General features: G+C 44.6%; 3 protein-coding genes across 3 annotated transcripts in view; all 3 read left to right on the forward strand.

Moving 5' to 3' along the window:
* The window catches only part of LOC112217198 (FYVE, RhoGEF and PH domain-containing protein 6-like), a 28,618-nt gene extending 23,221 nt beyond the window's left edge, over positions 1 to 5,397 (forward strand). Inside the window, 12 exon segments of the mRNA XM_042299984.1 lie at positions 1,116 to 1,166; positions 1,271 to 1,329; positions 1,422 to 1,493; positions 1,573 to 1,641; positions 1,828 to 1,911; positions 1,998 to 2,077; positions 2,231 to 2,333; positions 2,588 to 2,731; positions 2,836 to 2,938; positions 3,098 to 3,324; positions 3,418 to 3,566; positions 3,749 to 5,397. Of these exon segments, the coding sequence (XP_042155918.1) occupies positions 1,116 to 1,166; positions 1,271 to 1,329; positions 1,422 to 1,493; positions 1,573 to 1,641; positions 1,828 to 1,911; positions 1,998 to 2,077; positions 2,231 to 2,333; positions 2,588 to 2,731; positions 2,836 to 2,938; positions 3,098 to 3,324; positions 3,418 to 3,566; positions 3,749 to 3,785 (1,178 nt within the window). The 3' untranslated portion in view covers positions 3,786 to 5,397.
* A 2,422-nt stretch (positions 5,398 to 7,819) lies between these two features.
* LOC112217273 (NADH dehydrogenase [ubiquinone] 1 alpha subcomplex subunit 12) lies at positions 7,820 to 9,198 on the forward strand. Its single transcript, XM_024377536.2, has 4 exons — positions 7,820 to 7,963; positions 8,267 to 8,349; positions 8,576 to 8,663; positions 8,914 to 9,198. Exons 1-4 carry the CDS (start codon positions 7,833 to 7,835, stop codon positions 9,086 to 9,088), a joined length of 477 nt encoding a protein of 158 aa, XP_024233304.2. The 5' UTR covers positions 7,820 to 7,832; the 3' UTR covers positions 9,089 to 9,198.
* A 4,580-nt stretch (positions 9,199 to 13,778) lies between these two features.
* Positions 13,779 to 22,385, forward strand: part of LOC112217024 (transmembrane and coiled-coil domain protein 3) — a 36,790-nt gene continuing 28,183 nt past the window's right edge. The window contains exon 1 of the mRNA XM_042300355.1: positions 13,779 to 14,026. Coding sequence (XP_042156289.1) covers positions 13,982 to 14,026 — 45 coding nt within the window. The 5' untranslated portion in view covers positions 13,779 to 13,981. The remainder of the gene's footprint in view (positions 14,027 to 22,385) is intronic.

Below are 22,385 nucleotides of genomic sequence, written 5' to 3' on the forward strand. Positions count from 1 at the left end.
GGAGGAGGTGAGGGACCTCAGAGTGTGGTGTCAGGACAATAACCTCACAGTCAATGTCAACAAAACTAAGGAGATGATCGTGGACTTCAGGGAACAGCAGAGGGAGCAGCCCCCTATCCACATCAACGGGACAGTAGTGGAGAAGGTGGAAAGTTTTAAGTTCCTCGGCGTACATATCACGGACAAACTGAAATGGTCCACCCACACAGACAGCGTGGTGAAGAAGGTGCAGCAGTGCCTCTTCAACCTCAGGAGGCTGAAGAAATTCAGCTTGTTACCTAAAACACTCACAAACTTTTACAGATGCACAATCGAGAGCATCCCGTTGGGCTGTATCACCGCCTGGTATGGCAACTGCTCCATCCATAACCGTAAGGCTCTCCAGAGGGTAGCGAGGTCTGCACAACGCATCACCGGGGGCAAACTACCTGCCCACCAGGACACCTACACCACCCGATGTCACAGGAAGGCCATAAAGATCATCAAGGACAACAACCACCCGAGCCACTGCCTGTCCGCCCCGCTATCATCCAGAAGGCAAGGTCAGTACAGGTGCATCAAAGCGGGGACCGAGAGACTGAAAAACAGCTTCTATCTCAAGGCCATCAGACTGTTAAACAGCCATCACTAACATTGAGTAGCTGCTGCCAACATACAGACTTTTATTTTCAGGGGGTGTTGCAGCACCCTCACTTCCCGCGGCTATGGTGCTGTTGCATCCCATGGAGCCCCCACTATTTAGTGCATCGGCAGCAGTCTGCCACCTAATGGACACAGTTCCACTACTTGCACTATTTAGTGCATCGGCAGCACTCTGCCACCTAGTGGACACAGTGGACCACTTGCACTATTTAGTGCATCGGCAGCACTCTGCCACCTAGTGGACACAGTGGACTACTTGCACTATTTAGTGCATCGGCAGCACTCTGCCACCTAGTGGACACAGTGGACTACTTGCACTATTTAGTGCATCGGCAGCACTCTGTCACCTAGTGGACACAGAGTGTAACAGCAGACACAGTTCTCCACATGTATAAACTGATTATGTAAAACATACTGTATATAGCATGATTTAGTGTGATCTGGGACTGATGTAACTCCCTGCTCTTCTACAGATTATCTGAAGAACCTTCCTGAGGACTCGTCTGACTACAAAGACACGCAGGGTGAGTGGAACAATGTTGATCAGGATGTGTGTGACAATGTCCGGTGTGATGCCATTCTCTCTCACAGACACTCTCACGGCATGTTAATCATGTTGACCTTACAGCTGCTCTGGGCATAGTGAAGGAGGTGGCCAACCATGCCAACGACATCATGAAACAAGGGGTGAGACGTCACACCATATCCATCCTCATGAGAATTCGGCCCAAGGCATCCCATTGCATTTCCTCTGACCCCGGTGTGTCTCTATCTATCAGGATAACTTTCAGAAGCTGATGCACATTCAGTACAGTCTGAACGGACAGCATGAGATTGTTCAGCCAGGCAGGGTGAGTGTCCAGCACTATGACACGCGCACACACACACACACCTGTGATCTCATCTGTTGTGATCACTTCTTGTCCCCAGGTGTTTCTTAAGGAGGGCACTCTGATGAAGCTGTCCAGGAAGGTCATGCAGCCACGGATGTTCTTCCTGGTGAGTACTGACTGATGCCTCCGGGGTAGTGGAGGTCTCATTGTGATATCTGACCCGTTACTGTTACAGTTCTGCAGTTTATTAAGAGTCTGGCTTAGTTCACTTCCAACACTGTCTGTAGACCAGAACATTACCCCCCAAGTATCTGTATGTTGATGTGGCGTGTGTATCTGTCTCTCTCTCTAGTTCAATGACACTCTTCTGTACACAACTCCAGTTCAGTCTGGTCAGTATAAACTCAACAGCATGCTCTCTCTGGCGGGCATGAAGGTGAGTACAGGCAGGGCTGAACACACATTTACCCTTGACAAAAATCTTCTAAAGCCTCATCGAAAACATGTGTTTATTGTGTTCAGGTGAGTAAGCCCAGTCAGGAGGCGTATCAGAATGAACTGAACATTGAGAGTGTGGAGCGTTCCTTCATCCTGTCTGCCAGGTGAGTACCTGCTCACTGACACACCTGAACACCTGAAGGTGGCGCCTAACATTATGGACATTCTGATGAGTTACCCTTCTAATTGGTTGTGGGTACAGTTCCAATGGCTTTTGATTGGATACAGACATTTCTGTTGTTGTTTCTGCCTGGCAGCTCGGCCACAGAGAGAGATGAGTGGCTGGCGGCCATCGCCACGGCGATAGACGACCACACCAGGAAGAAGATCACCTTCATCTCCAGCCGGAGTCAGGAGGAGGTGAGGCAGTGTGTGTGTCAGGAGGAGGTGAGGCAGTGTGTGTGTCAGGAGGAGGTGAGGCAGTGTGTGTGTCAGGAGGAGGTGAGGCAGTGTGTGTGTGTTTCGTGAGTGAGCATGCACGTGCTTGTAGCATGTATAGTTCCAGCTCATTCGACTGACTGAATATGGGAACACTCCGATCCCACTGTTACCATAGCCAGTATAATTTTGCTACAATCCACTTGTTATGGCTATAACCGTCTCTCTCTGTGTAGGCTGATGGCGTGTGTGACAGTGGGGCCCCACTGGGTTCTAAGGCCCCTATCTGGATCCCAGACCTGAGGGCCACCATGTGTATGGTCTGTACCTGTGAGTTCACCCTCACCTGGAGACGCCACCACTGCCGAGCCTGCGGGAAGGTAAGGAAAGGACAAGGGCCCTAGTTTACAATGGTTCACTACTATACTCCATATGTGTGTGCGCGTGTGTGTAGTGGTTTTCTCACTAACTGTCTGTATTGCAGGTGGTGTGTCAGACGTGCTCGTCCAGTAAGTTCTATCTAGAGTACTTGAAGAACCAGCCGGCTCGTGTGTGTGACCACTGCTTCGTCAAGCTACAGGAGAACAGTATGCGTCTTTTACATGAATACATGTGAAATATTAAAGTGTTTTGACTATTTCAAATATTAAAAATGGAATTGAAGTCATGATTTAAACCCTGTGTTGTTTGTTATTGTGAATTCAGTATGTATGTCAGAGGGTGCTTTGTGTTCGTGTGTTTCCTAGGTGACCGTGTTGCTTCTGGGGCACTGTCTCCTACTGGCAGATCTGGGGGATTCTCTTTCTCCAGGAAACAGAAGAAGATCCCAGCTGCTCTCAAAGAGGTGTCTGCAAACACAGAGAACTCCTCCATGAGTGGCTACCTACAGAGGTCAAAGGGCAACAAGAAGCAATGGAAGAGGCTATGGTTCGTCATCAAGAACAAAGTCCTGTACACCTACGCCGCCAGCGAGGTAACACCTACGCCACTCTAGTCACAAACACATATTTGTGCATTGTGTGTGTGTGTGTGTGTGTGACATGTGTACCTCTCTCCCTCTCTCCAGGACGTAGCTGCTCTAGAGAGCCAGCCTCTGCTAGGCTTCTTCCTGCGGGAGGAGAAGTGTGGCCCTTTCCAGAAGCTGCAGTTTAAACTGTACCACAAAAACACCCTGTTCTATATCTTCAAGGCTGACGACATCCCCACTGCACAGAGGTAATGGAGTATTAGAGTATTCATCAATCAGGAGGGGACCACGCTGTAACAGATAACTCCGGAGCGTGGGATGGTGAAAGCATTCATATAGTTATTTTATCAATATAATGTTTATTGGTGAGTTTGTTTTTTCCCAGGTGCCAATATAATAAAGTTTGTTGTGTTTCTCAATTTTCTCTCAGGTGGATAGAGGCTTTCCAGGAGGCCATGATTCTTTAACACCTAAACCAGTCAGCTCATGTCCTTCCCCTGGAGCCAGTTGAAGGACACCTTTTGATCCTTGTCCTCTAGACACGTCAGGGGTCAGCAGCTCAGGAAGCACTCCCCACACCCCGAGCCCTGATGAACCGGTCTGGCTGCTCACCAGGAGACCCCAGAGTACCAGTGGTGTGAAGAGCAGACATCATTGTCTTTCTGGTGGAAATATGGACTTTGTGTCAGCTCTATATTACATTCATTGTAAATGTTGGGATCCGTTGAAAATGTGCCCTTGGTCAAACCACCATGCTTCCAGTGGAGCTTTGAGGTTATGGGTGTGTTGAGCCTCATAGGCTGCATATCTATCTGTTCTGGATCTTAGATGGAATTGTTATGTGTCACAGCTGTGGGTCAAAGGTCATGTCCTGAAGCGTGTGTGTGTGGAAGTGTTAACAGAATTGTTGTCTGTGGACAGCCTGCTACCTTATACAGGGGTTCCCACGGTCCACAAAAAGCCTTGAAAGTCATTGAAAATGATTTGATGTAAATTGCTATTGATTTACATTATCCCTGAAAAGTTAAAGGATTTTGTTATTTTCTTTGGGAAATGTAACATATTGTAAGAAAAGTATCAACTCAAATATTGATGAATTATGGAAATTGGAATGGTGATTAGAGTGGGAACCTTGCATGATGGGATGGATACCAGAAACAAAGAAGGGTGAGACGCAGTGCGTTCTCTGAGTAGGGAAGCTTCTCTAGTGCACTGCAGGTGGTTGGATTCAACTGTGAAAAAACAGGGTGCCACAGAGACACAGGAGATGAGCATTTTGCTCCTTAGAAATATAGCAAAATTACAGGGGTCGGTTTATATTGTTATTCTCTGTTAGGCTTAACTCAGTACATCTACCACATGTATAATGCAGTATACTGGATAAAACTGGAAATGGCATAAGTGTCAATATTTTACTACACAACCTATAGAACAAATGCATTTTTAAAGCGTATTTGTTAGACTCAGAAGCGGTGGTTGGGTAATATGTAGAATTGGGAGAGTAAAATGTACTTTTTTTGTGTGTAAAAGTCGAGAACTAATATTTATATAGAACTGTACATTTCTCAATGTCCATAATTATGTGATTTTAGAAATACGATTTATTTGATAACGGATACTATCTTTGTCACTTTTGTAATAAGTAGTAGCTACCTTTTGTATTGTATGCCATGATGGTTGTAAAAGCACGTGTTGTAACAATGCCTCACTAGTTTGTTTTAAACTGCCACAACAGACTTGTTGGATTCATTAGGAGGAATCTTTTAATCCAGGCCTCATTTGTATAATTTTTTTATTGAATAATTTAAAGTGAACAGATTACAAAATAATGTTTGTCTTTTGAGGTAGAAATGGAATGGAGAATGAAATGTATCCCTTAGGAATTGCTCACTAGCAATAAAGCAACATCCAGACAGTGCCTTAAATATGCACAATTATCTTGTAATGATATAGATACAGAAAACTGTATTTAATTATCTGGTGCATTGTTTAATTAATTATTCATTTGAATTAGGATATTCTATTATCACAGTGACTACTTTGGCCCGCACATCTGACATTAAACAGTGTAAATATCCATTATGTATTTAATTTTTTTTTTTTAGAGTTTACATTTAGTACTTCAAATGTACTAATCAGGTTGCACTACTACACCATTATGGCAGGTGGCCTTATGGGAAATGAAGTTTATAACATAGAAACATTAGGGATAATTCAAAACAGATAATATTTTATAGAGACTAAATGTCCCTCCACCCTTATACACAATCACTAGAGAGCCATCGTGTCTCGTCTGTAAATAATATTTCTGCAGAACTGTCAGGCACCACTTTTTAATGAAACCTCTGAAAGTGACTTTGCATCATGACTCAATTTCATGCTTTGAGTCATCAAGGGATGAGGGAGTTAGTAAATCTTTCCACCTTAGATTACTGTCACTGAGTTATTTTATTGCATAGTACTGATTGATGTGTGGGTGCAGGCATGTCTTTGTGGGTGTGGATCTTTGCATGTGTTTAAGTTTGACACTGATAAAGAAGTCTTCCTCGGCTGTCTTATTTCTGCTTTGAGCTCAGTGATCAAAGCGCTGTGTTGAGGAAGATAAGAGTATTTCAAAATATGACTCATATTTACTCCAACGCTCACTCTGTGGGTTTACTCTGCACTTTTCTTCCTCTGAATAAGATTGCTCTGCATATGTACAGTGCCTCCAGAGAGTATTCATACCCCTGACTTATTCCACGTTTTGTTGTGTTGCAGCCTGAAAATTAAATACAGAAATATCTCATTTACATGTGTATTCACACCCCTGAGTCAATACATATTAGAATCACCTTTGGCAGAAATTACAGCTGTTAGTCTTTCTGGGTAAGTCTCCTAAGAGCTTTGCACACCTAGATTGTACATTATTTGCACATTATTCTTTTAAAAATTCTTCAAGCTCTGTCAAGTTGGTCATCGCAACACAGCCATTTTCAAGTCTTGGCATAGATTTTCAAGCTGGTTTAAGTCAAAACTGTGACTCAGCCACCCAGGAACATTCAATGTCATATTGGTAAGCAACTTGTCTTTTAGGTTATTGTCCTGCTGAAAGGTGAATTTGTTTCTCAGTTTCTGTTGGAAAACAGACTGAACCAGGTTTTCCTCTAGGATTTTGCATGTGTTTAGCTCTATTCTATTTATTTTTATCCTAAAAAAAAATCCCTAGTCCTTGCCGATGACAAGTATACTCATAACATGCTCCAGCCACCATCATGCTTTAAAATATGAAGAGTGGTACTCAGTGATGTGTTGTGTTGGATTTTCCCCAAGCATAACGCTTCGTATTCAGGACATAAAGTTCATTTATTTGCCACATGTTTTGCAGTTTTACTTTAGTGACTTATTGCAAACAGGTTTTGTAATATTTTTATTCTGTACAGGCTTCCTGCTTTTCACTCTTTCCATTTAGATTAGTATTGTGGAGTAACTACGATGTTGTTGATCCTTCCTCAGTTTTCTCCTATCACATCCATTAAACTCTGTAGCTGTTTAAAAGTCACCATTGGCCTTATGATGAAATCCCTGAGCAGTATCCTTCCTCTCCGGCAACTGAGTTAGTAAGGACGCCTGTATCTTTTTAGTGACTGGGTGAATTGATAAACCATCCAAAGGGTAATGTTCAAATGGATATTCAATGACTGTTTTTTTTACCCATCTACCAATAGGTGCCCTTCTTTGCGAGGCATTGGAAAACCTCCTTGGTCTTTGTGGTTAAATTTGTGTTTGAAATGCACTGCTAGACTGAGGGACCTTACAGATAATTGTATGTGTGGGGTACAGAGATGAGGTAGTCATTCAAAAATCATGTTAAACACTATTATTGCACACAGATTGAGTCCATGCAACTTATTATGTGACTTGTTAAGCACAATTTTACACCTGAACTCAGGCTTGGCATAACAAAAGAGTTGAATACTTATTGACTCAAGACGTTTCAATTTGTAAAAATGTCTAAAAACAGAATTCCACATTGACATTGTGGTGTATTGCGTGTAGGCCAGTGACACGACATCTGTAAAACAACAAAATGTGGAAAACGTCGAGGGTTGTGAATAGTTTCTGAAGACACTGTATGAAAGTATTTTTTAAATGTATTTTATTATAACTAATTAGTATGTCATTACATTTAGCTTCTAAATGATACTTCTATATTAGTCATCACATTTTGCTCCCAAGTAACGTTAAGATACACTTGAGACAAGACTGTTAGCATGGTTACATTATTATTATTATTTTTTACAATAGGTTACCATCAAATTGTCATCAAATTGTTTCTAGTATTGAGACACTTCAAAATGGACAGTTAGGTGGTAGCATTTTCTTACTACGGTTTACTTTACTCGTTTACTGTCGTCACAGAACAGAAGAGAAACAGTGCTTGAAACAGCTTGAAATGCTGTTCATTGACTAACTACTGTTAGACTTGAAACAATGGACGGAACTATTGTGGACCGGCAAGCGTTTCATACGGAATGTACAACAGTGTCCGTTACCCAAATCAGTCCCGTCTAAAAATGGCGGAGTATATACATGTCGTTCGAAGGGCTTTGGGACAGTTAGGAGGTCACGGTGGTGTGAAAGGCTTATTTGTTCAGTTATTCAGGTCAGTTGAAGAGCGATATAATGTGCTTTGTAATCTATAGAGGTGGTTGTCACTTTCAATGCATTTACTCGAGATAAATAAGTGTCCCCGGTCGAAAGGCAACCTACTAGCTAACTTCCTATCGTTAACTACTGTAGCTGGCTACATTTGTAAACAAACGGATTCACTGCTCTTTTTAAAATCTGTTTTAAGACTACTTGATTGTGTGATCTCTGACCTGTATCCGGTCTGACAAATTAGACATTTTGCTAATGGACTAGCCAGCAATTTATCTAACTTGGAGTGACTGTTATTTTGCTACAGGGCAAATGATGTGAAAACGGGAGCCCTGATTGGCGTGGACAAGTATGGAAACAAGTACTTTGAGGACACACGCTACTTTTTTGGTAAGGTCGAACAGACCCGAAACCTCAGCTCACATTACCAGTGATGGACTTCGGCTATGTACTGCAGTGACAATCATCATATTATCTCTGAATGTAGTCGGCACATATAATATTTTCCATATGGAGTTGATTGGTCAGAGTGTGGGGAAATCAAGTAGTAGAAGTGTGGTAGAGAGGGCTGTTCAAAGACCTGTAGTGTACTCAGAGTAACACCTCTCCTTGTCAGGTCGTCACCGCTGGGTGATCTACACGACGGAGATGAATGGAAAGAACACCATGTGGGAGGTGGATGGCAGCATGGTGCCCGCTGAATGGTAAATGCATCTCACTTGGTTTGACACAGGTGGAGTTGCCTCGATCTCAGTGACTGGGCCATTGCCATGTTGGAGATACTGGCCTTCATAGTAAAATTGCTGACAAAGTTCTGAGTATGGAATTGTCATAGATCTGGGTGGTACTCATTGAGTTGATGTACTGGTGTCTTAATTGTGTTTTTACCGTCTAAGAACCTTCTATTGATGAAATGAGTACCCGATGCTAACTCCCAATCTTAAATCTCCTCAGGCATCGCTGGCTCCACTGTATGACAGACAACCCCCCCACCACACACCCTCCTACACCCAAGAAGTTCCTGGCAGAGGTCCACCAGTTCAACGTGAGTGGTTCGGCCCAGGCGTACGTGCCCTACTCCACCACCCGCAAGAAGATCCACGAGTGGCTGCCCCCAAAGGCTCAGTGACCCTGCTTAGACCTGACCCGTGACCTTGTTCTGTAAATGATGAGTGTGTTTTCCTGTGTGTGCGTTCACCACCACATCTTTGCTTCTAAATAAAATCTAATCTATATGGACACTGGTGATGACTCAAGTCCTTATGTGTGAAACTGTGGGCTGTTATGTCACTAGTGACTAGTTGGCTGACTAATGACCAGCTCTCCACAAGTATGACATAAAAATGTTAGCAACATGAGTTTGTTTGAGATGTTTTTTAAGACTGACTGAGACTGGCCCATTGTTGAGGGGCAGATTATGAGGTAATGTTTCTCTGAGGGTGTTAGATGGTCTGATTTGTGTGTGTGTTCCAGACAGCAGGATATTGCTGAGCTGAGAAAAGGCTGCAGTATTTCACATGGGGGTAATAGGAGTATGTCTGATCAGATGACCATCATATCAGGGTGATATTGTGGTCAGGGTGTTGTCACATTCACACAGGCAGACAGACACTCACACTCCCAGCTCCAGTCCCTCTGTCCTCTCGGGGACTGCTGTGCTCTGAGAGGTGAGTTGACTCCAGTACCAGTCTGTGAGTTGGCAGACAATTTTCTAATGTTAATGTCTAGTTAAGACCATAGTTTGACTATCTTTGGTGGTGCAGAAAATAAATACTGTATACTGTATTAGTCCCTAGTGAATCTTTTCATATGGCGTTTAAGTAGATATTTTTCTGCACTGGAAAAATTGCAGTTTTTCTGCACTGGAAAAATTGCAGTTTTTCTACTTGTAGGCATCATAATAGCTATTCTACTGTAGTCTGTACCATAGTAAGGACTTAGATATTTTCAGAAGCAGCTTGGTTACTCAGGGTTTACCGGTATTCTAACCCTGCCTTTGCTTCCAGTGGTCTGGGCTGTTAGATGAGAAGGTTTACGCTGTCAACGCTATTCGGCCGTGGGGTCAGTGAAGAGGCAGAGAATGAGGTCAGTCACTCTATCCCTTTATATGGCTGTTTGAATCAATTTTAAATGCCCCCTCACTGAAATGAAATGACATGGCTGGATAGGCGAAACCCTCATAAATATCCACCATCCCAAATGTGTTACTATAGTAGTTACTTCAAGGGAGAGAGGAAGGAAGGATGCATGTTTAAGGTCCAATGCAGCCTTCTTTTTAAAATCTCAATATAACATCATTTCTGGGTAACAATTACTGTGATTCTTTTCAATTAAAATGTTCAAAAAGAAACCAAAATAGCTGATTTTCTTAGATTTAAAAAAATATGTTGTATACTGTTTTTTTCTTCTTCTTTTTTTGCCCCCCCCCCCCCCACCCTCTTCACCTATCTCTATAAACCGCCCTCTTATGATTTCCATGTGTCATATGTTTCTCAATGTGATGTTTCACTTACATTCTGAACCTGTCTAATCGCATAGTATATACAGATTGTAAGATAAATATTTTTACTAAAAGTATTATTATATTGTTAATTGATTGGACGATGGTTTTCTAAATCTCCCAACACTGCTATTTGGAGGGTTCATTTCAGATAAATTAATTTCAGCCATTCCTGAACCAGTGACCAGAAACATGAAAAATAGCTTCTTAGCAAAGAACAATTTCTCAAATTAGAATTTTGCTTGGACACTCTAGGAGTGGTTTGAGTTGGGAGGAGAACAATTTAAACTAGCTGTTATTGGCAGAGAGGTTTGGAACTATCGTTCTTATTGGTCTATTAACTAATTTACCAACTGTCACCAGGCAGACCAAAACTGCATCCCACCAAAGCAGGCTGAAATTTAAGGTGGCCTTTTCAAACAGCTAAAATTATCATAATTTTCACAATTTCACAGTATTATTCCAACCTCATGGTGTGGAAATATATATAAAACACAGAAAAGTCACGTTTTTGACTGCACTGGGCCTTTAAAGATTTATTGGAAAGGGGCCACATCATTTTCTCCTTTCCACTTTCTGTCTGTCAGGAAGACCTGTAATGACTGGTCCATCCACCAGGGGTCACTGTGTCCCTGATAAAGTCGGCATTCAACTCACACCTCAGCTATATCATAATTAAATCAAACACAATTCATGAGCACTTTGCTTTTGAGCATGTAAATTGAGAAGCTCTTTGTTGATGTGGAATAACATTGCCACAAGTCAGCAGTTCCAGGTGTTGCAATATATCCAGCTACCTCTGACTAGAATGCGACCGGCTTTCATTTGGAAGCCAGTCACATAGGCACCAGGACGGGGACCGGGGGACAATCTCATAAAGAACCTGAGTAATCTTTTGGCGCCTTGCGGCTGAGCTTTATCGCCTTGACTGGAAAGTCCTTAGACTAACTGGAGCATTTAAATGTGTTTCCAACTTCACTGTCTCTCAGTGGGTTGAAGCTCCTGGTGCTTAAGGTCTAAGGGATTAGTATAAAGGGCTTAGGGTTTATCGGAACCTGCTGTAAAAGAACACAAGTCTGCCGTGTTTAGTTGGTTAGGTTTAGTGTGCGTAGGATATCAGAGCTGTGTCGCTGGTTATTCAGCTACTGTCTCTGAGTCATTTGTGTAAATGGAGTAAAATGGCATCTGATTTAAGTGAGAGGACTTGTACTGCCATGGCGATACTTCCTTGTGGCTAATTATAAGGTCAGTGAACACTCAACACATCTCTCATCTCACTCTCCATTTTCTCTCTGCAACTCTTCTCTCTCTCTCTCCCCATCTCTCTATTCCTCTCCGTGTGTGTGTGTGTGTGTGTGTGTGTGTGTGTGTGTGTGTGTGTGCGTGCGTGCGTGTGTGCGTGCGTGCGTGTATATATAATGAGGTGGCAGCTGTGTTGGTGGTGATGCCAGCTGGGTACCAGAGGGAATTTAAGGACTCATTTTAGAGCAGGTGCATCCCTCTCCCCTCTGCCCCCTGGTACCCTCATCCCTCTCCCCTCTGCCCCTGGTACCCTCATCCCTCTCCCCTCTGCCCCCTGGTACCCTCATCCCTCTCCCCTCTGCCCCCTGGTACCCTCTCCCCTCATCTCACCACCTGTCTGTCTGTCCCCATTATATACCTTCTGAGCAAACTCCCTATTTTCTTTTCCCTCCCTCTTCCTGTTTCTGCTACTTTCTCTTTCCTTTCTGCTACCTGTATACTCTCCTTCCTACCCAACTCCTCATTTTGTCTCTTCTGTTCTTCCTTCTGTCCATATCGTATTCATTTCTGTATTCCTCTGGAGATGATATATGATGAGTCTGTAGTATTTCCTGGACAGGAAGACAAGCCTCCCGACTCTGTAGATGTTTAATGGGTCAGAGGGGGCGATGCGCCAAATATTTTATTTGTAGGGTTTTCATGCCTTTACACTTCCTCTTGAGCATAGTGCTGTAAAAATACCCCTGGCCCTGTTCTGTTCACCTCCCCTGTGTGTCTCAGCTCTTAATGGGCTCTGAGAGAGACAGAAAGAGAAAGAGAGTGAAAAAGACACACTGAATGGTTCTCAGAGACATATGGGCTTAGCCTTAGTGAATTATATTTGGGGGGCATATTTGATTATGTGTGGGAGTGGGAGCAGAGCCCAGTTGCATTGAGACACACACACACACACACACACACACACACACACACACACACACACACACAGACAGACAGACAGACAGACAGACAGACAGACAGACAGACAGACAGACAGACAGACAGACAGACAGACAGACAGACAGACAGACAGACAGACAGACAGACAGACAGACAGACAGACAGACAGACAGACAGACAGACAGACAGACAGACAGACAGACAGACAGACAGACAGACAGACAGACAGACAGACAGACAGACAGACAGACAGACAGACAGACAGACAGACAGACAGACAGACAGACAGACAGACAGACAGACAGACAGACAGACAGACAGACAGACAGACAGACAGACAGACAGACAGACAGACAGACAGACAGACAGACAGACAGACAGACAGACAGACAGACAGACAGACAGACAGACAGACAGACAGACAGACAGACAGACAGACAGACAGACAGACAGACAGACAGACAGACAGACAGACAGACAGACAGACAGACAGACAGACAGACAGACAGACAGACAGACAGACAGACAGACAGACAGACAGACAGACAGACAGACAGACAGACAGACAGACAGACAGACAGACAGACAGACAGACAGACAGACAGACAGACAGACAGACAGACAGACAGACAGACAGACAGACAGACAGACAGACAGACAGACAGACAGACAGACAGACAGACAGACAGACAGACAGACAGACAGACAGACAGACAGACAGACAGACAGACAGACAGACAGACAGACAGACAGACTGTGTAGATTAATGGCTCTGTCTGAATGTATTCACCACTGAGACAGGGAGGGGGGAGAGACTACTTCACTAACTTTACCAGCTCTATCTCAACAGCAGTATACGGAGGACCTGTATTCCCTCCCTCTCCTAACCTGTCAGACATCCCTACTACCTCTCAGCCTGTTGTTCTGGCTGCTGACTCCTGATTGGCCTCAGAGGTAATAAATGAACGCGGTGGTGAAGCGTGCCCGGGCTGGCAAAGGAGGGAGGTGGATAAGAATCAGAGACCTCAGGGGGGTTACTGCCTTATAAGGGCGTAGAAGTGTGTGTGTGTGTGTAGGAGTGTATCTTTGTATTTTTAGGGTGTTGGTTGGGAAAGTCCGAGCCAGGCCTTGTGACGGCACATCTTTATCTCCACTGACAGGAAGGAAGGGCTTTCACCAGAGCCAGAGGGAAACCACACACACACACACACACTCCTCCCACAATGGCTGTTCCTCTAAAAGGCTGCCAGCTCTTTGATGATCACTGAGCGTCTTCTGGAACTCGTAGGAATGAACTTTGACTTCACACACTCTGGCCCTTAACCCTGAGGACGAGGAGAGATGAAGAAGCACTTCACGACCATCCCACTCATCCACGTCACAGAGGTAGGGTGTGTGTGTGCGTGTGTGACTGAGACTGAGACTGTATGTCTCAAGGTACTACAGTCTCCAAGCTGTTTCCAGTCTAAACGTAGTCAGAACTGTAGTCACATGCTGTTAGCGTGTGTGTTTATACTGATGGCAGTTCATAGGCAGACTTTGACAAGCACCACGTGAGGAGCTGTGTGTGTGTGTGTGGGGAGGGGGGCGGACGGACAGACATTTGGATAAATGTAAACACCAGGTAAACGGATGGTAGAGTTACAGAAAAAGAGCCAAGCAGGGAGAGGTTGTGTTTGACAGTTTGATGTTGTGTCAGACATGTTGTGTCCTGCCCCTGTGTGTGTGTGTGTGTGTGTGTGTGTGTGTGTCCACGCGCATGTATAGTTAAACTATTCTGCTTGCCTAATGCCAGAGGGATGTCTTTAAAACCAGTCAGTCATAGATGGCTGATCTGCTTTTAGTTATCCAGACCACATCATTAATCTCTCTCTCTGCCCTACCTGTTTCTCTCTCTCTCATCACCCCTTCCCTACCTTTAATACCTTTCTCTGTCTCTCTCTCTCTCTCTCTATGGTAGTCGTAGTTGTTGTGATTGTGCTGAGTTGTGAGTGTGTGTGTGTGTGTGTGTGTGTGTGTGTGTGTGTGCGTGCGTGTGTGTGTGTGTGTGTGTGTGCGTGCGTGCGTGCGTGTGTGTGTGTGTGTGTGTGTGTGTGCGTGCGTGCGTGTGTGTGTGGATAATGACTCTCTTCTAGTCAGTCTTGCCACAGACCACTAATGAGAAAAAAGAGACAGAGAGGGAGAGAAAGAAGAGGTTTGGTGGAGATGTAGGCATAAGGTTTGTCAGTAGTTCTCTGATAATGCTGACCCTGGCTATCTTGATGCTGTCTCCCTGTACCATGGAGATATACCATTACCTTTATACCATTAGGGCTGCATTGGGTTACTGTGTGTGCATTGGGTTACTGTGTGTGCATTGGGTTACTGTGTGTGCATTGGGTTACTGTGTGTGCATTGGGTTACTGTGTGTGCATTGGGTTACTGTGTGTGCATTGGGTTACTGTGTGTGCATTGGGTTACCTCTCTGGTTGTGCTCCTCATTAGAAAATAACCACAAGACTCCAAAACCAGTGTGTGTGTGTGCGCGCGCGTGTGTGTGTGTGTGCATGCATGCGTGTGTGTGTGCACGTGCGTGTGTGTGTGTGTGTGTGCGCATGCATGTGCGTGTGTGTGTGTTGGACTAATGTTTAAATCTTTCCATACCCAACCTGTCAAAGTGTTTGTACAGAAACTCTAATAATATAAGTCCTTAAACTCTTACCTTAATAAATATTAGATGCCATGGTAACGCCTTAGTAACTCGTTGCCTTAGATACGATGAGCTTGAAGGGCTCGGTCAGTTTTGCTGATCTCTTTCATGTTGTTTATCACATAGTAGGTGGTGGGTAACTCGGGGACACATCTCCGATGTAGTGTCAACATGGTCTTATTGTTTTAGCTCGTTAGTGGTGTGTGTGTGTGTGTGTGTGTGTGTGTGAGAGAGATTGTGTGAGTTTGTGTGAATGAAGGTGTTGTGTAAACATTTAGTGCTCGCTCCACCCAGGGCTCACACTCACACACACAGGGGGAGGGGGGGGGTACTCCATTACACAACCCAGCCAGTCTGCTGTAACCCCCCACCAGCAGCTGATCCTCACTTCTGGACCGATGCTGTGTGAGGTTCATCTGGGGAGAATACCAGTCAGCCTCTCTGGTTGTGCTCCTCATTAGAAAACAACCACAAGACTCCAAAACCAGTACATTAGTGATAATTACCTCTCACCGCACTACCTCAGCCCATCCCCGTCATACACATCAGTCATCACCCCCACACCCCCTAATGCTCAGTTGATAAAAACACTCTCTGACCTGTCCGCCAGGATGTGTTGCCATGGGAACAATATCTTTTTTTTCTCCAGTAAACATACTTTGATTCCAATTTCACAGCAATTTGGCCATCAGGTGGGCTGCCAGACAGACAGACACACACACACACACACACACACATACACAACACAGTACACACTCATCACAGACAAAGTAGGTGATTGTTACAATGGGTAGTCCTGGGTTTGACATGTGTCTCAATGATCACTGATCTGTACGCTGAAAACCTTTACGGTCGTATGAGAGAGTGTGCTAGGGTGGGTGTGCGTGCGTGCATGTGGAGGCGTGCTGGCTGACCGCCTAATTGTATTGAAATTGGCTGTGTGTGGTGAGTGTATAAAGCGAATTTACAAATTTGTGAAACTAATTACGTGAAACTGAATGAAAACACTTTATCCCAATAAACCTCGTCTAATCTTGCAATTCAAAGTACAAAACAAACACTGCAAATAGGCAACAACATTAGCTACTTTCATTTAATTGTCTCAGGGTGATACTTTCCACCCATTAATTCCCCTCCTCCTCCCATTATGTCAACAGAAAAGAGAGTTGTATTTGGAACAACCTCTCATATTCCTGTGGGAGGTCTGTTTTAGTGCCAAATCAAAGAAGACTCTAATAACCAGGATAAAGAGTTGGCAGACAGGGCTGTGGTGTAAGAGAGAGAGGAGAGAGAGAGAGAGGGGAAGAGAGAGAGCGAGAGAGAAGAACAGACTCATCATTTGTGTGAATGGAGTCAAAATGAAACTAAAAAAGTGCATCCTTTCTTTCCCTCTCCCTTAATCTCTCCCTCTCTATCTTTTATCTGGTGTGATTCCGCGTGTTATTCACAGCTGGGTGCTTTCGCTCGCTGACAGGCAGGATGCATCAGTCTGTTATTATCAATCCATCTCCATCTGACAGTGGCTCTGCTCTCTCTCTCTCTCTCTCTCTCTCTCTCTCCCTCTCTCTCTTCCTCATCTCTCTCTCTATCTCTCTTCTCTCTCTCTCTCCTGCCCCCTCTCTCTCTCTCTCTCTCTCTCTCTCTCTCTCTCCCCCTCTCTCTCTTCCTCTTCTCTCTCTCTCCTATCTCTCTCTCTTTCTCTCACTCTCTCTCTCCTCTCTCTCTCCTCTCTCTCTCCTCTCTCTCTCTCTCTCTCTAACACCACAGCCCTGTCTGCCAACTCTTTATCCTCTCACAGTTCCCCATCGGTCAATAAAAACACTCAGAATAGACCTTCTAACACTAAAAAAGACTAGTTAGGTCAGAATGCCACCGGCTTGATATTTGGGTTTAGACGTGAGTGTGTGGGAGAGTGATATGTGTGTGTGTGTCAGAGCGTGTGTGTGTTTTCTATTTATAGATATACATGAAAGGGTGTGCCCTGCATCACTTTGGACCCCCACTAAGGGAGTGACATATCAGATCTCTTTCTAGAAGCTGCTGGAGACTCAGTGGCCTATAGGAAACCGACCATCTGACCATAGATCAGAGGTCACCATAGTTAACACAATTAGGTTGAGTGTTTGCGTTCTTAATGGTAACGGTCAATTGCCCGTCTTTCTATGAACTCTACTATGTTGTTTTCACTCTTATCCTCTCTCTTCCTTGTTGTCTCTCTCCTCCCCCTCTCTCTCTCTCTCTCTCTCTCTCTCTCTCTCTCTCTCTGTCTCTCTGTCTCTCTGTCTCTCTCTGTCTCTGTTGTCCCTTCCTCACTCTCTCTCTCTCTCTCTCTCTCTCTGTCTCTCTCTCTCTCTCTCTCACCTCTCTCTCTTCCTCTCTCCCCCTCTCTCTCTCTTACTCTCTCTCTGTCTCTCTCTCTCTGTCTCTCTCTCTGTCTCTCTCTCTCTGTCTCTCTCTGTCTCTCTCTCTCTCGGTCTCTCGCTCTCGCTCTCTCTCTCTCTCTGTCTCTCCCCCTCTCTCTCTTCCTCTCTCTCTCTCTCTGTCTCCCCCCTCTCTCTCTCTCTCTGTCTCTCTCTCTCTCTGTCTCTCTCTCTCTCCCCCTCTCTCTTCCTCTCTCCCCCTCTCTCTCTCTTCCTCTCTCTGTCTCCCCCTCTCTGTCTCTGTCTCTCTCTGTCTCTGTCTCTCTCTGTGTCTCTCTCTCTCTGTTTCTCTCTCTCTGTTTCTCTCTCTCTGTTTCTCTCTCTCTGTCTCTCTCCCCGTCTCTTTCTCTCTTTCTGTCTCTCGCTCTCTTCCTCTCTCTCGCTATGTCTCTCTCTTTATCTCTGTCTCTGTCTCTCCCCCTCTCTCTCCTTTCTCTCCTCTCTCGCTCTGCCTTGTATCTTCTTCTCCTGAGTGGCACAGCAGTCTAAGGCACTGCATCTCAGTGCTAGAGGCATCACTACAGACACCCTGGTTCGATTCCAGGCTGTATCACAACCAGCCATGATTGTTCTTAACTGACTCGCCTAGTTAAATAAAAGTTAAATAAAAATACAAACAATTGGTATTATTCTCTCTCTTTATCTGGCGGTTGTATCTGTGGTTAATCAGGTACAGTGCCTTGCGAAAGTATTCGGCTCCCTTGAACTTTGCGACCTTTTGCCACATTTCAGGCTTCAAACATAAAGATATAAAACTGTATTTTTTTGTGAAGAATCAACAACAAGTGGGACACAATCATGAAGTGGAACGACATTTATTGGATATTTCAAACTTTTTTAACAAATCAAAAACTGAAAAATTGGGCGTGCAAAATTATTCATCCCCTTAAGTTAATACTTTGTAGCGCCACATTTTGCTGCGATTACAGCTGTAAGTTGCTTGGGGTATGTCTCTATCAGTTTTGCACACCGAGAGACTGAAATTCTTTCCCATTCCTCCTTGCAAAACAGCTCGAGCTCAGTGAGGTTGGATGGAGAGCATTTGTGAACAGCAGTTTTCAGTTCTTTCCACAGATTCTCGATTGGATTCAGGTCTGGACTTTGACTTGACCATTCTAACACCTGGATATGTTTATTTTTGAACCATTCCATTGTAGATTTTGCTTTATGTTTTGGATCATTGTCTTGTTGGAAGACAAATCTCCATCCCAGTCTCAGGTCTTTTGCAGACTCCATCAGGTTTTCTTCCAGAATGGTCCTGTACTTGGCTCCATCCATCTTCCCATCAATTTTAACCATCTTCCCTGTCCCTGCTGAAGAAAAGCAGGCCCAAACCATGATGCTGCCACCACCATGTTTGACAGTGGGGATGGTGTGTTCAGGGTGATGAGCTGTGTTGCTTTTACGCCAAACATAACGTTTTGCATTGTTGCCAAAAAGTTCAATTTTGGTTTCATCTGAACAGAGCACCTTCTTCCACATGTTTGGTGTGTCTCCCAGGTGGCTTGTGGCAAACTTTAAACGACACTTTTTATGGATATCTTTAAGAAATAGCTTTCTTCTTGCCACTCTTCCATAAAGGCCAGATTTGTGCAATATACGACTGATTGTTGTCCTATGGACAGAGTCTCCCACCTCAGCTGTAGATCTCTGCAGTTCATCCAGAGTGATCATGGGCCTCTTGGCTGCATCTCTGATCAGTCTTCTCCTTGTATGAGCTGAAAGTTTAGAGGGACGGCCAGGTCTTGGTAGATTTGCAGTGGTCTGATACTCCTTCCATTTCAATATTATCGCTTGCACAGTGCTCCTTGGGATGTTTAAAGCTTGGGAAATCTTTTTGTATCCAAATCCGGCTTTAAACTTCTTCACAACACTATCTCGGACCTGCCTGGTGTGTTCCTTGTTCTTCATGATGCTCTCTGCGCTTTTAACGGACCTCTGAGACTATCACAGTGCAGGTGCATTTATACGGAGACTTGATTACACACAGGTGGATTGTATTTATCATGATTAGTCATTTAGGTCAACATTGGATCATTCAGAGATCCTCACTGAACTTCTGGAGAGAGTTTGCTGCACTGAAAGTAAAGGGGCTGAATAATTTTGCACGCCCAATTTTTCAGTTTTTGATTTGTTAAAAAAGTTTGAAATATCCAATAAATGTCGCTCCACTTCATGATTGTGTCCCACTTGTTGTTGATTCTTCACAAAAGAATACAGTTTTATATCTTTATGTTTGAAGCCTGAAATGTGGCAAAAGGTCGCAAAGTTCAAGAGGGCCGAATACTTTCGCAAGGCACTGTATATACGCTGGTAAGACCCTCTTTCTCTCTTTAATGATATTCTGCCACACAGTCCAGTCAGATTTACAGCTGAGGTTGAATATTACCGTCCCCCTCCTACCACCACCCACCTCTACCAGTCACTCCCCCCAGCCCTGTATTCATATGCCCCATTTTCTGCCAGCTGTGCTGGGACAAAAGAGACCGTGGAGGTGGGAGGGATTAGTGGCTTGTGGATGGGTCTCTTGGTCCACCATTTCACTCTGGGTCTGAATAGAACAGAATAGGAGGAGTAGAGGGGAGGAGGAGGACAGGGGGCAAGGAGGGATGTTTTGTTGGGGGCAAGGGGGGGGCAGTAAGTCTTTCTCAATAGTGTGATGTCTGGCTGAAAAGGAAAGCTGTTTGGGGGAGGGGGTCCAAGGGGAAAGGAGGGAGAGAGAGAGAGAGAGGACAAGAGAAGGGTAAGAAGGAGAGAGAGAGAGAGGAGGTAGTTGCTGTCTATTCCACTCCCTGCCTTCTCCTCTCTACAGCCTCTCCATGCTGGTCCCCCCCTGCCATTCAAGTTTAGTACAGTTCTGTTATGACTTATGTAATTTTAGCAACCCAGTGTTGATTCGTTCCCAGCCTGCCCTCTGAGTGCGTTTAATTATGTCTGGCAGTCAGATAGTAGCCTCTGTTATCACACATGGCTGAGGTATGAGGCCGGCGAGACTGATTGGTTTGTCAGAGAAACCCATCCATAGAAACAGTGGCTCTGTGTGTGTGTGTGTGTGTGTGTGTGTGTGTGTGTGTGTGTGTGTGTGTGTGTGTGTGTGTGTGTGTGTGTGTGTGTGTGTGTGTGTGTTTGCGTGCGTGCGTGCGCGTGTGTGTGTTCTCACTGAGTCTAAAATCAGCAGCTCGTATCAGATAGTAGTGGAAAGGAAGCAGTATGAAAGAGAGAGACAGAGTGTAATGTTTACAGTTCATTTTTGTATTGTTTATTTCACTTTTGTTTATTATCTAAACATAAACATATGTTTCCCATGCCAATATAGCCGTTAAATTAAATTGAATTGAATTGAGAATGTGAGAGAGAGAGCGGGGGAGAGAGAGCGCGAGAGAGAGCGGGGGAGAGAGAGAGACTGTGTAAAGGCCATTAGCTGAAAAGGACTGGGTGGGAGATTGTCAGCATTTAAAAGATAGAGAGAGAAGGAGATGTGATGTGATGACTACATTCACTGACACACAGCTTCACTTCCAGAGAGAGAGAGAGGGGGGGAGAGAGGGGGAGAGAGAGAGAGGGAGAGGGAGGGAGCTTTGGAGGGAGAAGAGAGTGATTTAAGGGGTATGCAGAATGACGCATAATGGTTTGAGAGAGATGAGGTTGTTTTTCTTCTGGACAGAACTAGTAGGGTGTAGGATTTGGTCATCAGAAACTAGTTCAACCACACTATCCCAATTACATAGAGACAAGGACCATGTGTGTGTGTGTGTGTGTGTGTGTGTGCGTGAGCATGTGCGTGTGTTCACTCTGTCTCAGTATACTGAATCTTTTCAGAGTACCCGCGTTGCTGCGTCGAGATTAGGGAAGATGTCACACAGACTGTCTGTCACACATGCTCCATACACACACTGGTAAAAACAGGACTGAAACAGAGAATACAGATTCACACTTTGTGTTCCCATATGTGCATATAGTGATCTGTTCTCCTAATCCGATTACGCTCAGCACATCACCAGTCTGGACAGATAGGCCTTAACATTGCTAGAGGAGCAGCAATGCACTGTGTGTGGGTGTGTGTGTGTGTGACTGAGACCCAGGCAATGTGTGTGTAACAGAGACCCAGACAGTGTGTGACCTAATCTGGCCCTGGCGTCTCTCTGAGTCACACAGGAAGGAGAAGGGCCAGAGTTCCTCAGAGCAGTCTGTTCCAATGCCTTACCAGGGGGAATCGTCTGTTCGTTTCGATTTCCTTGTCCTTCGTAAGATTATCACACAATCACCCACGCACAAACACAGAGGGCAGCTTTGAGGTCAGTTACGAGCCAGTATGACTATTGTATAGGCTTAATTTAGGATCCCATTAAAACATTCCAGATCTCTACATCAACATTCCATAACTCTACCTAAATTTTCTGTTCCGGAACCATGTGGGAAGGTAGAGGTCAGATTGGGGTGACGTCTGGGACAGAGACAGGAAGTGGCACAGGAAGTGTAGAATGAACACAACGTCAGGGGGAAATGGAACAATGGCAGTCTTTGCGATAAACACCACTCGTACGCGCACACACCAGATGAACTATAGCCCACGGTCTCTCTATGCAAAGTCAATATTAATAAACTGGACAATCTTATCTTTCAGAGTAATTGGACT

This window comes from Oncorhynchus tshawytscha, linkage group LG17 (assembly GCF_018296145.1).
Source record: "Oncorhynchus tshawytscha isolate Ot180627B linkage group LG17, Otsh_v2.0, whole genome shotgun sequence".
Lineage (NCBI taxonomy): Eukaryota > Metazoa > Chordata > Actinopteri > Salmoniformes > Salmonidae > Oncorhynchus > Oncorhynchus tshawytscha.